Raw genomic sequence first — 13,706 nt, 5'->3', positions numbered from 1 at the left:
TGTAAGGGAAGCTCTGCCCCTCAGCTCCGTGTCCTCCAAGGACTCCACCTCACCAACTATTCATCCTGCTCTGACTCACTCTCCAGTCTCAAGCTGGAGGCACCGCTTGTGCCCCACCCCCATCAGAAGCAGCAGCAGCATATTTCTGACAAGTTTTTTTTTTTTTTTTTGTTTCGAGACAAACAGCATACATGTCACACGTGTCCTGACAAAAGTGCAAGAGAAAACACAATAATAAATTGTAAGCACATTAAAAAAAATAGGCCTATCTTTCTCAATGGAAAGAAAATAAAAAGTTCAAAGAGGTTAATGTAAACTCACCAACAGACAATGCACTGCACCTTCCCATTGGCATTAATTAAGCATCTATCTATCTATCTATCTATCTATCTATCTATCTATCTATCTATCTATCTATCTATCTATCTACTTTAGTCGAGTTTCCTGTCATCTCTGCATTTAGATAGGCGAACGCTCTGATTTGAATCAGTTGTTACATCAGGAGTGAACAACATTCAAGTGGTCAGTTTGACAGAAGTGGGTGTGTAGCTAATTTCTCACCTCTGTGTGAAAGAGAGGGGCGAGTCTGAACGGTCACAAGAGCGGTCGGGAGCCCGACCACTAAAATATCATATGTAGGTATTAGAGACGTTAAAAGTGAGAATAAGTAATAATGAGACTGTTTTCTTACATCGCTCTTGGAAATGTCTTCTGGTTTTTGTGTCCAGGTTTCCTTTTCTCAGAGTTCAGTCAGGTGAGTTTAAGTCCTCGGTGCAGATCTGTGCGCCTCCGTCAGCGTTCACTGTCCATCGTTTGAGTCTGATTTCCCAAACACACGCCGCAGTCGCTTTCCCTTTCTCACACGCCGCTGCTGTTTCATTGACGTAAACACCAGCTGATCTTCCCGACGTAAAGAAATGAGACTGAAAGCTGGAGCTGAGAGAGGAGGGAGCGGTTACGACACGCAGCGGCGCCCAGCCCACCGTGATGCCTTCAGAAACACCTCCGGAAAACTTACAACTTCGGATGTAGCCTATACAGAAGCTTAATTGAAAAACAAAGTTTGCTCTGGTATAAAAACAAAAACAACACGTAGCGGCGGAACTTAACTTGAGTATTTATACTTCTGCTCTACTACATTTCGGAAGGAAATATTGTACTATTACCTCCATAAGGCTATATTTATCTGACATCTATAACTACATATACATCATATAGCCTAATGATCTTGTAAAATATGATTGTGAAAGATCAAATGGGAGGCTATAGAAAATAGTTAACATTTGTTCAGCATTGACCAACTACAAAACTAAAATTCTGCTTATGCATCAGCAACAATATTACTATAGAGGTAATTCTGCTGCATAATGACTTTACTTGTAATAGTGTATGTTTACAATGTTTATTGCTACTTTTACTTACAGTAAGTACAGGATTTGGATATTTCTTCCACCATGGCAACATGCAACTGGTAATAAATGTTTTTGGGTAGTTTTAATTTGATTAAATGAATCAGAAAAATGTGTGTGTACTTTGTATTCCTCACATAGTGAGGACTCCCTTGTGAGTACAACAATCCGGTCCCCACAACTTTAGGATTAGACTTAGTTTGACTTAGTCTGCTTTCTGTATCTCTTCCTTTGAAAAACGGACTTCTAGAAGAACTACAGAACAGCCACTGTCTGTTAAAAACAACTCACAGATTTTCCAAATGTCTGTCATACAAACACATCTTGTATTTGTATGAAACAGAAGCCAACAGATTGCAGTGGAAACAGGGGTGCAAACAGTCTAGTGGTCCAGTGATCTCATGAAGGCTTCTGCTGAGACTTCTTTCTTATTTCTGTCTTTTTTCTTTTTTTCTTTTTTTTAAATCTCCTAAAAAGCCCACTGTTTTAGTCCTGGAAAAAAAAGTCTTCATCCAGATGTGGATCCTTGGTCATACCACTAAGTCAACCTACTTTTCCAAATGCAAACAGACAGTCCAGTCAATAATCCGTTATTTGAATGGAAAGTATGTCTCTGTCACTATTAACTATACAGGGAATTACACATAGAAGAGTGAATAGTGAATGATTTTGTTGTCCTGGTAATGTGACCTGATACTTGTGTGTCATATTTATACTTCAGTCCAAAACCTTTAACTTTCATGACACAACAGTTGAAACTACAGAACATACTTTATAACTGTAATGCTCCCTGGTGTCTATACATTTCTCCAATTTTGTCCTCCTGATCATAGCTTTAATTTGCATATGTTGAGCATACAGCCAAACAGAAACAGAGGTGAGAGAACACATCATTTTAGAGGAAAAAGATGGTTCATGTCAATGGGAAACAAAGGTACTGTCAGTGTGATGAGAGTAAAGGTGCAGAGACAAGGATGAATAGAGCAACGCTCGTTTGTGTTGACATCTTATCAGTGTTTCTCACAGGCTTAATATTTACTTGTGGTTTTGACCCTGCAAATGGCAGTGAATTCATAAACTAAATAATGATTGCATAGACTTTAATCAATTTGCACTTCAAATTGCAATTAAATATTGCAACAATAAAACAGTAAAAAACAGTAAAAAATATATTTACATTATTTCTATATTTCTATATATTTACAGTTGTAACTAACTATTGCAGTGCTACAGATTGACCAAAGCATATTTATACATTTATTTAACAAGGAAGAATCATTACATTTACAATGCTTGTTCCCTACTGTTTATCTTCTAGTGTTTTGCATGGTCTACTAGCTCTCTTTCTTCTCTCACGCACATACAAAAACACATCTGGCTGCTTGTTTTTGTCAGTAGGTGTCTGCATGGGTGTAATGAAATTAAATATAATATAATTACAACAATAAATCACTGGCTGGCTGTCAGACAGATCAGAGCATTGTACGTTTGTGATATGATGGGAAGTGTCATACTGGTATATACTGGTGTTAGCAACAGTGATTGTTAGAATAAGTAAATATCATGATGACAAGCAAATGGCAGGTCTGTCTGTAGGTGTGAATCCTAATTAAGTTGAGGTGTTAATTTACAATTCCACACCTTTGATTATACTCTCTGCTCAATTGATATGCTGTCATTGGATAATCCGTACTCCAGTCCCCACATGGATAAGCATTTATTTTAGAGCTAGACTTGATTTTAGGGTCAATGTTAGCAGTATCCATTGATACTGTGCTTCATACATTGCACAGTGGCTGAGAAGCAGGGGACACTCTGGAAAGGTTGCCAGTCCATAACAGGCCTAATGTATATAGACAGACAAGGGCCATTTAGAGTTTCCAATTCATCTAACCTGCAAACCTTTGGACTGTGATGGGAAACCAGAGCATCTGGAGGAAACCCAGGCAGAAATGGGGAAAACATGGAAAGTCAAAAAAGGACACAGCTGGTTGGCAGATTCAGACCCAGGACCTTCTTGCTGGGTGGCAGCAGGGCTAACCACAAAGCCATTATGCTGCAGGTTGGAATTACGGCCAGCTTCCAGGGAATACAATGCCCTCACAATATAGTAGTACAGGTTTGTGTGTATGTGTGTGTGAGCGACAGAGTGAGATACTGCCTGCAGTCACTATCAAACTTTATGACGTAGAAAGGATGCGTCACTGTGTGCTTGCAAAAATTTGCCTATGTGAAGGGGAGGAGATTCATTTGCAAATGTTTTCCTTGATCTGCATCATGATGGAGGCACATCTCATCACTTTTGCAGCTCACTGATCTTTATAGAGATGGATTTTGCTCATTATTGTCAGCAATCTGGCATCGCTCTGTCATTAAATGTAGCTGTGACTGTTGGGGATTATCAGCATCTTGTTTCACACAAAATCCCGTCAGAGGAGCAGAGAGAGTTCTTAAAGAAGATGGCAGATGAAAGTGATGAGTTATTTTCTGCTGTCACATTTCTATTTTGTTACTTTTGCCAAGTCCAGTTACAGTCATGTTATTGTCGGATGACTTACGATTGCAAACGTGTGACAGTGTCAGCTGCTTTCAACTGGATGAATGAGTAGTAAATTGGCACTGTTGACAAAATTACCCGATTTATGATTTTTTTAAAAACACACACGCTGACTTTCTTTGGAACCTGATGAAAATAGCAGAAAATGCTTTGTGATGGGAGCTATTTGTGGAAAAACACACAGACAGACAGTCTTATTCACACTTACTGTGGACATTACTCATAAAGTCAACATACTTTGGATTCTAGAAAAAGACTTAAAAAAACTAATATGCTGCCAAAGCTAATCTCCTATGAGGTTATTCCTGCAAACCATGATCTCTAAAGCACCTTCATCTGCCCTTAATTCATGCTTTTGTGAATATTTCCCATTCCTTCGCAGCACGGCATTAAAGTGATACAGATATATCAGATTCACAGCCAACAATACTTTGATTAAAATGTAAGGTTCACTGATCAGACAGGGATGTGAAAGAAAGGGTGAGCAGGGGGAAACACACTGTAGCAGCAGCCTCACCTACAGTATGCATTCAAAATAAGGAGATGACATCATTCCCTCCAATGACATCATCCCAACCTGTGTGCACGAATGACATCATCCTCTTGGTATGCAATCCTCATGTAAAGATGTTTGTGTGGTGCAAAAATGAATAAACAAGTAAATAAATAAATCAAATCTGATAATTATCCATGATTGATGATGATGATGATGATGATGATAACTGTTTGGTCAGTCACACCAGGAGGTTTTGCTCTGATAAATATGTGACAGTCTTCTATTGTTACCAACACTGGAGCAAGAAATTCCTGTATTCTTCATCTATTTTAGATATACGTGTTTACAGTATGTTGTAGTGCGCTTTTCAGTACCATAATGATCTAATCTGCAGATGTAATCTGCTCTGATGTTCAACTTTTGACATTGTAATGCCTTTACCTGTGATGTTCAGTAATAAAGGAAGACTGGAGCTAAAGAATGAAGAAGGCTGATAAAGGGCAAGTACTGTTGCTACATGTATCTGATTACCGTGTCAGTTATCATTCACAGACTATGCAAAGACTATTTTGTTAGATTTTGAGTCAGCATACTTGGTCGTTGAACTTGATTCTTATTTTTATACATTTGACAAATATCACCCATTTGGCCCTTTAAATGCTGTCCACCAAGAAATGTATTGTATTTAAACTATAAACTATGTCACAGAGGTTTAGTCCTGGGTTGAATAGTCCTGCCACTGTTAAAACGTCTAAGTGTTGTACCAACATGATTATTCCCATGTCATCATTGCTTAGGGGGTGATTTGACAGCAGAGCTACATTATCATCACTACAGTAGATGAGTTAAGCTTTTTACACTTTATCAACATTATGAGTTGACTGTTTCTAACAAACAGCCTGCAGTGTAAAAATGTCTCAGCACCTCAAACAGGGAAGCTGTCCGTGAATAATTAATCAGATTCTCCAAATGAGAGAGAAAAAAATCCTCACGGGGGGGTTACATACCAAGCGGATGATATCATGCTTGCAGACTAGTTGGGATGATGTCACTGCATAATATTCTGCTGCATTGTGATCCAACTGTCAGCACCCTGTTTCACATGCAGATTAAATATCTTTGATCACTGAAGGATGCAATGTGACTTGACTTTACACAATAAGCTGTGAATCTCATATCTTTCTATCACTTTAGTGCTCTTCTGTGAAAGGAGGAAATAAGATGGGAAATAAGGTCAGACAAAGGGCCATTGTTAGAGAGCATGCGGGAATTACGTCAGAGCTATACACTGGTTTTAGGTGTATGTTAGTGTATAGTGGGTTTTAGTGTATGTGTAAGGAATAGTTTGACATTTTGGTAAATTTGCTTATTCGCTTTCTTGATGAGCATTAGATGAGAAAATCGATACTACTATAATGTCTGTATGGTAAATATGAAGCTAAAACCAACAGCCTGTTAGCTTAGCTTAGCATAAAGACTGAAAACAGGGGGAAACAGCTAGCCTGGCTCTATCCAAAAGTAAAGAAGGAAAATCTACCAGCACCTCTTAACTCACTATTTTACATGTTATGTCTCATTTACAACAACCATAGTGTAAAAACAACAAGTTTTATGGGGGATTATGTGCCAAAGCTGACTTCATCCAGTCTCCACTGGTTGCCTGGCAATGCCAAGGTCATGACAAGACTCCAGGAAGCTTTTGAGGAGCTGGTAGGTGGATGTTTTACCATTGGACAGAGCCAGCCTAGCTGTTAACCCTGTTTTTAGTCTTAATGCTAAGCTAAGCTAACAGTCTCTTGGCTGTAGCTTCATATTTAGTGTACAGATATAAGAGTGGCATCAATCTTCTCGTCTCTCTGCAAGAAAGTGAATAAGCATATTTCCCAAAATGTTGAACTATTCCTTTAACGCACAGACACAAGACTGATATTGATCTTCTCATTTCACGTGCCCAATGAAAGCAAAATGTTGATCTATTCCTTTAAAATCTCACCATCTTCAGCTTCCAAATCTAATCTAAATCTGAATCTAATCTGGTCCAGATTTAGCTTTCTGTCCCAAAGCTGTACCTTGATATGAGAAATATTTTATCTTCTGTTCTGTTAGTGTGAATACGGATATCTTCGTGCTTAGCTCTTCACTTACAGATACTATAGCATATGCAGTGGAGTAAACCATTACAAGCAGCTCTATAAGGTATCTCATTCATTAGCAACAGGGAGATGTCAATACCCACTGCTAGGGTGTTCACTGGTCTGCCGATGTCTGAAAACTCAAAGTTGGTCATCCTCCTGGTGTTCATTTTCCTCTGGGAGGACTGCATGGAAGGAAAGGAAAGAGCCGAAAAAAATATATAGAGCAAGTGGAGTAGCATTGAAGTGTCATACACAATTGCTAGACTTTTAGACATTTTATACATGAATTTCACTCTTTTTTAATACGTAAGGTGGAGCACAGCATGTACAGTATGTGAATCAATATATCATAGATGATATTGAGGTATAAAAAAATAACTTTTTGACCCCACCCTCCTGCACATATCATTTAGTGATCTGAACACTCTTTTCCTCTAGATTGAAGATGCACAAGTCCTTAGGTCAGCTGGATTTGTGGTGACAGGTGAGACACTGACTCAAAACAAGCTTTGCAGCTCTTCAAGCGCTGTTATTGTTCCACTGTAGAGATTTTCAGTTCATGTTCACTGGAATGAATTTCCCTATCTGGCCTTGCCTTGAATTTTTTTTATTCTGAACATGTGAAACAGTCATGAGTTTGCTGTTTTTTTTATTTATTATTTTATTTATTTATAATTTACTATATTATATTTATTTATTTTCCCATTTAGAGCTAGAATATTTGTATTATCAAGCTCTGTGTCTTCATGTTTGGGGAAAGTCAATGTACTGGACATCGTTATTTCCATTGGCATTATGCCCAGGGTCACACCATGAATATCCTTGTTACTGAGGAATGCAGCAGCAGCAGCTACACTGTAGGAGTGTTCAGACCGAGGCCTGTTGAGCAGAGGAAAGAAAGTGGACCAAACTAACACCTCTGCCTGTTCCCAAAAGCTTTCTCATCTCACCCTTTGCTTTGTTTTTTTATTTGAAAGACATCATCACTGAGTGTGAGTGCATATGGTTTTAATGTCATGCATTAACTTCATCATCATGTAAGCAGTAGTGTGTGCTGACAAAGTTTGAGCGTGATGTGTTTTCCAGAGCCCAGCTGTATCACATGTCTCCTCGAAAGCTACGCCTGCTGAAATACAAGCTGACCTTGCATATCTCAAGGGTTCTGGTTAATGCAGTAAATATCTATCAAATAAACAGGCCGATAGTTTGGACCCATCATTGAGAGGACAATAAAACCTGCTGACTTAACCTTGTTTTTTTCTGTGATAAAAAATTTCAACTTTTGCATGCCAAGACAGAACCAGCGAACCATGAACCACAATAATCTGCAATAACTGATGTTTTTAGGACACAACATTGGCATATCATCACCTTTTAAGTTAATATGGCGAATTTGTTTGCAAACAGTTGCTTATTTACACATCCTTATTTACAGAGCAACATTATTCATTTGCCACCTGACAAATATAAGCCTCTTTTTAGCTCTGTTTTTGGGCTCCACCAGCACTTTAGCTGCTAAATGCTCCACTGTGTTCACCAGCTAATCGCTAACTGCGTCTGTCTGCCGTTTGGTGCTGAGCAGGTAGTGTACAGTGGGTTTGTTACTGTAAATTGCTGCCTGCTGCGGTCGAAAACGCAGTGAGAGTACTTTTGTACTTACTTACAAATTTGTAAATGGGCAAGCCCCTTCATACCAGTCTGATCTCCTTAAACCTTATATTGCATCCCATGCTCTCCGCTTTCAGAATACAGGGCTCCTGTCTGTCCCCAGAGTTAAAAAGAAGTCAGCAAGCTGCAGGGCCTTTTCCTGTCGTGCCCCCTTCCTCTGAAATAACCTCCCTGCTGACATCAGACAGTCTACCTTTAAATCCAAACTTAAAACTCATCTTTTTGCCTTAACTTTCAGTTAGCTGCTTATTTTTGATTACCTAGAACCTTGTTATCATTATCCTTCTGGTGGGACAGTCTCAATTAATCTACTAAGCCTAGTACTTATAGTCCATGTTTGTCCTTCCAACCAGAATATCATAAACTTTCTGAAAACCACTGCATCTCTGTAACCCTCTGTCTGTTTGTTTGTTTTCCACAAGCACATGAGCTCTCTCTCTCTCTCTCTCTCTCTCTCTCTCTCTCTCTCTCTCTCTCTAACCCCCCGGCTCCCCTCCCCTCCCCTCTGTTACTCATTCCAGATGTTTTCGATCTGGATCTTCGTCCTCCAGGAGATTCAGCCTCTCCTCTTGTCTCTCGTTGTCTTGTGTGCATGTTGTCTTTGTGGTATTGGGCTATAGAAATAAAATTGACTTGACTTGAGAGTGAATCAAAATGGGTCAGAGCTAAACTATGAGCTGAAACTTGCCTTGAAGCCGAGGGGAGCTTCAGATTGAGGTTATAATTGTCTTTGAGCGACCCCTTTCACATTGTTATTACATCATAATTTGATACATTATTATAAACATATCAATTGCATTTGCTTTACACTGTTTGATTTTGATTTTCCCTCTGCTCAACTCATTTTGCACCGTTAAAACAATCATTTTATCAAAAGGAAGGAAAATTGGTCAAGATGGTATTTTTCCACTGTTGAGTGGCTGTTGATTGAATTAAGAGAAAAGATTTCCAAGTGCAGAGCTGCACATGAGACACAGCACCTGCCAAACATCAAGTCCTGTGAGAGAAGAGACAGACAGAGAAAGTGTCTGAGAAGCAGAGGAAAAAAGAGTGAGTCAAGGTAGCATGTGCCCAAACCACCACATGGCAAAAAACCCCATTAAACTGTACTGATTTACTGACATTTTACTGTATTTGCAGCAAAGGACAAACACTTTTATACATTTTGCCTTCTCACTCACTTTTCCCTCTTATCTTACATCTTAATTAATTAGTTAAATTGACACAAAATTAATCAACAACAAGTTTGATAATGTATTAATCTTTAAAGGTCCAGTAGGTAACATTTAGAAGGAGCTATTGGCAGAAATGGAATATAATATATAAAGTATGTTTTCACTAGTGCATAATCACCTGAAAATAAGAATCGTTGTGTTTATTAGCTTAGAATGAGCCCTTTATATCTACAAAGAGAGTGGGTCCCCTTCCACGGAGGCCGCCATGTTACACCGACATTTTTCTACAGTAGCCCAGAAGTGACAAACCAAACAGTGGCTCTAAAGAGGGCTTTTCGTATTTTTTGAGAGTTTGGCGGCCACTGTAGGTTCTCCTACATGCTTGGAAAGGTAGTATGATGCGAGCGGTATTCAAATGGTTGCAATCTGCATTTTCACCGCTAGATGCCACTAATTCCTACACACTGGACCTCATTTATCAAGCAAAAACGTTCACTTTCAGCTACACAAATGAGGATTTTCTGCTTTTCTCGATTTTATATAATTGTAAATTGAATATATTTGAGTTTTAGGTATTTTATAGACTAAATCATTGCTTAATTCATTGATACAACGATCAAGAAATTAATTAATATGCAAAATAATCATTAGTTGCAGACCTACTTTACTATTTTCTTTCACTTGTCCTTCCCTTTTTCAGTCCTCCTTTTCTGCTTCTCTTATGGAGGTTTGCCTGTCTGTTGCAACACAATTGGTGCTGAATTTAGGTCACATGTGCACTTATGATGCAATAAACTCACCCAACCCAGCTACTGTGTGTATGCAGGTGTGTGAGTGTGTAACCCTCATGTCTCGCAGGAGTTAACAAGACAGCTGCGACCAATAGATTTAATGGGTCTCATAAGTGACAATACTTATCATTGAGCACAAAAACTGGCCTGGAAAACACAAGAAGCTGTGTTGTTGTTGGGTTTGTGGATGCTCAACATGTGAACAACACACATTAGTGCCAGATGTGAGTGGATAACATCTGGTAGTGACACCACCAAGGTTGTGTTTAGCATCAGAGACCAAAGCAAGGAGCCTGAGGGGTGAGATGAGCATTTCTTATTCATCTTGTGGTCCTTCCTTTCTCTCTCTCTCTCTCTCTCTGTCTCTCTTCCTCTCTGTCTTATACACACTGACAAACACAAATCAGCACACAATCTGCAGCAGTGTGTGCACGATGATGTGATGAAATGACAGCACTGCATTCAGCTTGTTCTCTATACTGCTATAACTGCATCATCATGACAGAGTCACTCATAAAACCACAGTCACAGTCTCTCCCTTGTATATAATCTCCATCTTGTTTCTGCACACACACACATACACTCTCTCTTACATTGAACTGTTCAGTCACTTATTCCACACCAAGTAAGTTATGTGCTTATATACACACACAGCTTCCCTCTCACTTTCTCCTTTGAGAGACAAGTAAAATTATAAGGGACTACCTCTCTTCTTTCCATCTTCCCAGGGAAAAAACAAATATGGAACGAATTAGAAAGAAAAGCTGAAAGAAAGAAAGAAAGAAAGTGCTGGGTTGTCCCAGTGCCAAGCATGTGCGTCATCAGATTTTATTATCTAAAACCTAGTGAGACATCCTCTCCCAGCCAGCACAATAAAGCAATAGCTAGGGCGTTGAGTAGGGGACTGTCATCTGGTGGCAGATCGAGGCTGTGAGGCATGTTAGCACTGCTATCAGCTTGATAAAATTGTATGACTGCTTTGAAGGGTTTAGGGTTTAGAAGAAATGGTGAGCAATTTTAACTAATTGTTGCTCCCTGCTGCTTTTGATAAATCAGAGGGAGAGCTGTGTCTCAGAGAACCAAGCTCGGGATCTCCAAAATCCCAAATTTGCTGTCATTACATTGTTTGAGAAATTTCACAATAAAAATTATAAAATTCCTACTGGATGCAAATTGTATTTCTGTTTTTTGTATTTACCCGCAAAAGTCGCACTGAATGAAACAGAAAAATTGTCCATCTTAGTTTTTCCTCGGCCCACTAGTAGGCCCAGTGATCAATATCACATACAGTAGCACATTGATTGAAAATGTGCAGATTAGAGTGCATGAAGATTGCTGAAGAGTCAATAATAAAAGCTTCAAAACATCTTTAAAACTGATAAACATGTTGGCCAATGGACATAAAGGAGTTGATCATTTATAGCACATGTATGCATAAAAAGATGGATTTGATGGAAAAGACTCTGCTCTTTGAGGGAGCTCCAAGCAGCAACAAACTCAAAGACATACATGACCATTAGAACTTAGTCAATAATACCACAAATGGAGAAGGTTGGGGTGCTGCCTGAATGCAATGCTCCATTCATGTCTTTATTAAATGAAATTCAATTTATCACCTACTGTAAATTAAACTTATTAGTGCCTATAAAACAGCAGCGCTAGATAGGATATATGCATGGAATAGACTGTTCAAAAGTGAACAAACAATAACAAACACAGATAAAGAAAATGCAAAATGTGTTGTTACAAATGCAATACAGATTTTCTTTTGTGGAATGATTTGAGTAATAAAGGTATATTTAATAAAAAAAATATCAAGAAATGTTCGTCGTCAACGTCAACAAGAACTACTGTGTAAAGAAAATCAATGGCACAGGACCGACCTATACCACTAAATAAACTCTCTTACTGTAAAAGTGTACACATTTGAGCAATAAATGCTGGTAAGATTTGTTTTCTGAAATGTCTTGGATAAATTGTGATTGAAAAGCAGGGAAAGTGAAGAGAGCAGAGGGATGTAGAAATGCAGGAGTTTGGTTTCATATCAAGCCACTGGGAGTCTCACATTTCCACATAATATGCCCAAAACTCATAAAAACAAAAGTTGATGTGTTCATTCTTTGCCCACTCATGTTGAAGCAGTCTGCATCAGTCAAACAACAGGCAATAACATCCAGCGGCTCTCTGAGTCACACCACTGTTCTCTACCTTAGTGTCTCACTGCATCCTCTCAGCAGTGGAGAGAGCATCAGTTTGGCCATTCAAATGCTCTTATTTTTCTAAATGAAAGCTCTGAGGTCATAAAGCCTAGCGGGGAAGTGTCATCCGAATGTACTGAAGCAAAGTTTCTTACAGTGTTTTTCTGAATGAAAGCGCTCCATCTGCTCTTACTGAATCAAACTCCCCTGGCTGGGGCCATAGAATCACCCATATTGTTTTGTTTATTTTCCATTCAAACCTTTTCCGAGCAAACCTGGCTTGTAAAGGTGGTTTGAGTTGTTTATTTACAGCCTGAAGCCAATAATAATTGTCAGTTTATTTTCTTTCTAATCAAGCTGCATCTTCATTATCTTACCACGGGGGTTAGAGCAGACATTTCAACTTAGTTAAAAAAAAAGTGTGATTTAAAAAGCAAAAGAGACAGCAAACAAACAGTTTAAAAAGTGTACTGCACATCCATACTAATGGCATTATATTAGTTTAACTTGTGTTTCTGAGACAGTCTTGTTTTTTCCAGCTTTCTGTTCCTGCCACATCAATCCAGCTTGACCTTTCCAGTGATCTACACAGATCCAGCACTGACTGAGGGGCACTCAGGTGTGTGTGTGTGCATGTGTGTTTGGGTGTGCAAATGCATGTGCGCATTTCTGAGTGTTTTTATTAACAAAATAGTTTACCACAAAAAACTAAAACACAGCACACAACGAACATAATCTTAAATAGAAAGTGAGGGTGAATTAGTGCGATAGGAACATGAATGGTGAGTGTGCTTGTAGAAATATAGAGGTAAGCAATAAAGAGGACAGCGATAATGACAGAAAATGGAAAAAGTGGAGAGGAAGCAACACACTGAATAAACCAAAGTGGAGAATTTCGTTTCAGTGGAAGTCCGTGTACATATTTTCCAATAAGTGCACAACAGATCAAGTCTCCTAGAATATTTGCACTGCTGTACCTCTAAAAGCATTATTGTCATAAACCACAAAACAACAGATGAGGCAAATAAGTTTGTTGACAGACTCACAGCTCCAGAACATTTGGTAATGATGTGCTAATTTAGTTTGTGTATGGTGTGACTCCAAGCTGGTGATTCACAGGAGACCAGACAGGCTGACAGAATGGGAGTGGGTTCTACACAAAAACACAAAACACTCATGCACAGGTATATCTGTTTGGCCTGGGGAGGCCCATGTAGTTTATGTTGGAACTCAATAAAGTTATGAAAGTCTCTGTAATTCCTAAAACCTTGAACCCA

At 38.9% G+C, this 13,706-nt stretch overlaps 1 protein-coding gene across 4 annotated transcripts in view; it reads right to left on the bottom strand.

Annotated features, from left to right (window-relative positions):
- The window catches only part of lepr (leptin receptor), a 45,316-nt gene that overhangs the window by 29,092 nt on the left and 2,518 nt on the right, over positions 1–13,706 (bottom strand). Inside the window, exon 2 of one of the 4 annotated variants that reach the window (XM_044200120.1) lies at positions 6,699–6,779. The exons of 1 other annotated variant lie outside the window; for it this stretch is intronic. In XM_044200120.1, coding sequence (XP_044056055.1) covers position 6,699 — 1 coding nt within the window. In that variant the 5' untranslated portion in view covers positions 6,700–6,779. Of the gene's footprint in view, positions 1–321; positions 373–691; positions 1,008–6,698; positions 6,780–13,706 lie in introns of those variants that run through there. 2 more of the 4 variants (XM_044200121.1, XM_044200119.1) reach the window with 2 other exon arrangements.

This window comes from Siniperca chuatsi, linkage group LG6 (genome assembly GCF_020085105.1).
Source record: "Siniperca chuatsi isolate FFG_IHB_CAS linkage group LG6, ASM2008510v1, whole genome shotgun sequence".
Lineage (NCBI taxonomy): Eukaryota > Metazoa > Chordata > Actinopteri > Centrarchiformes > Sinipercidae > Siniperca > Siniperca chuatsi.
This window is presented reverse-complemented; position numbering and strand designations above follow the sequence as displayed.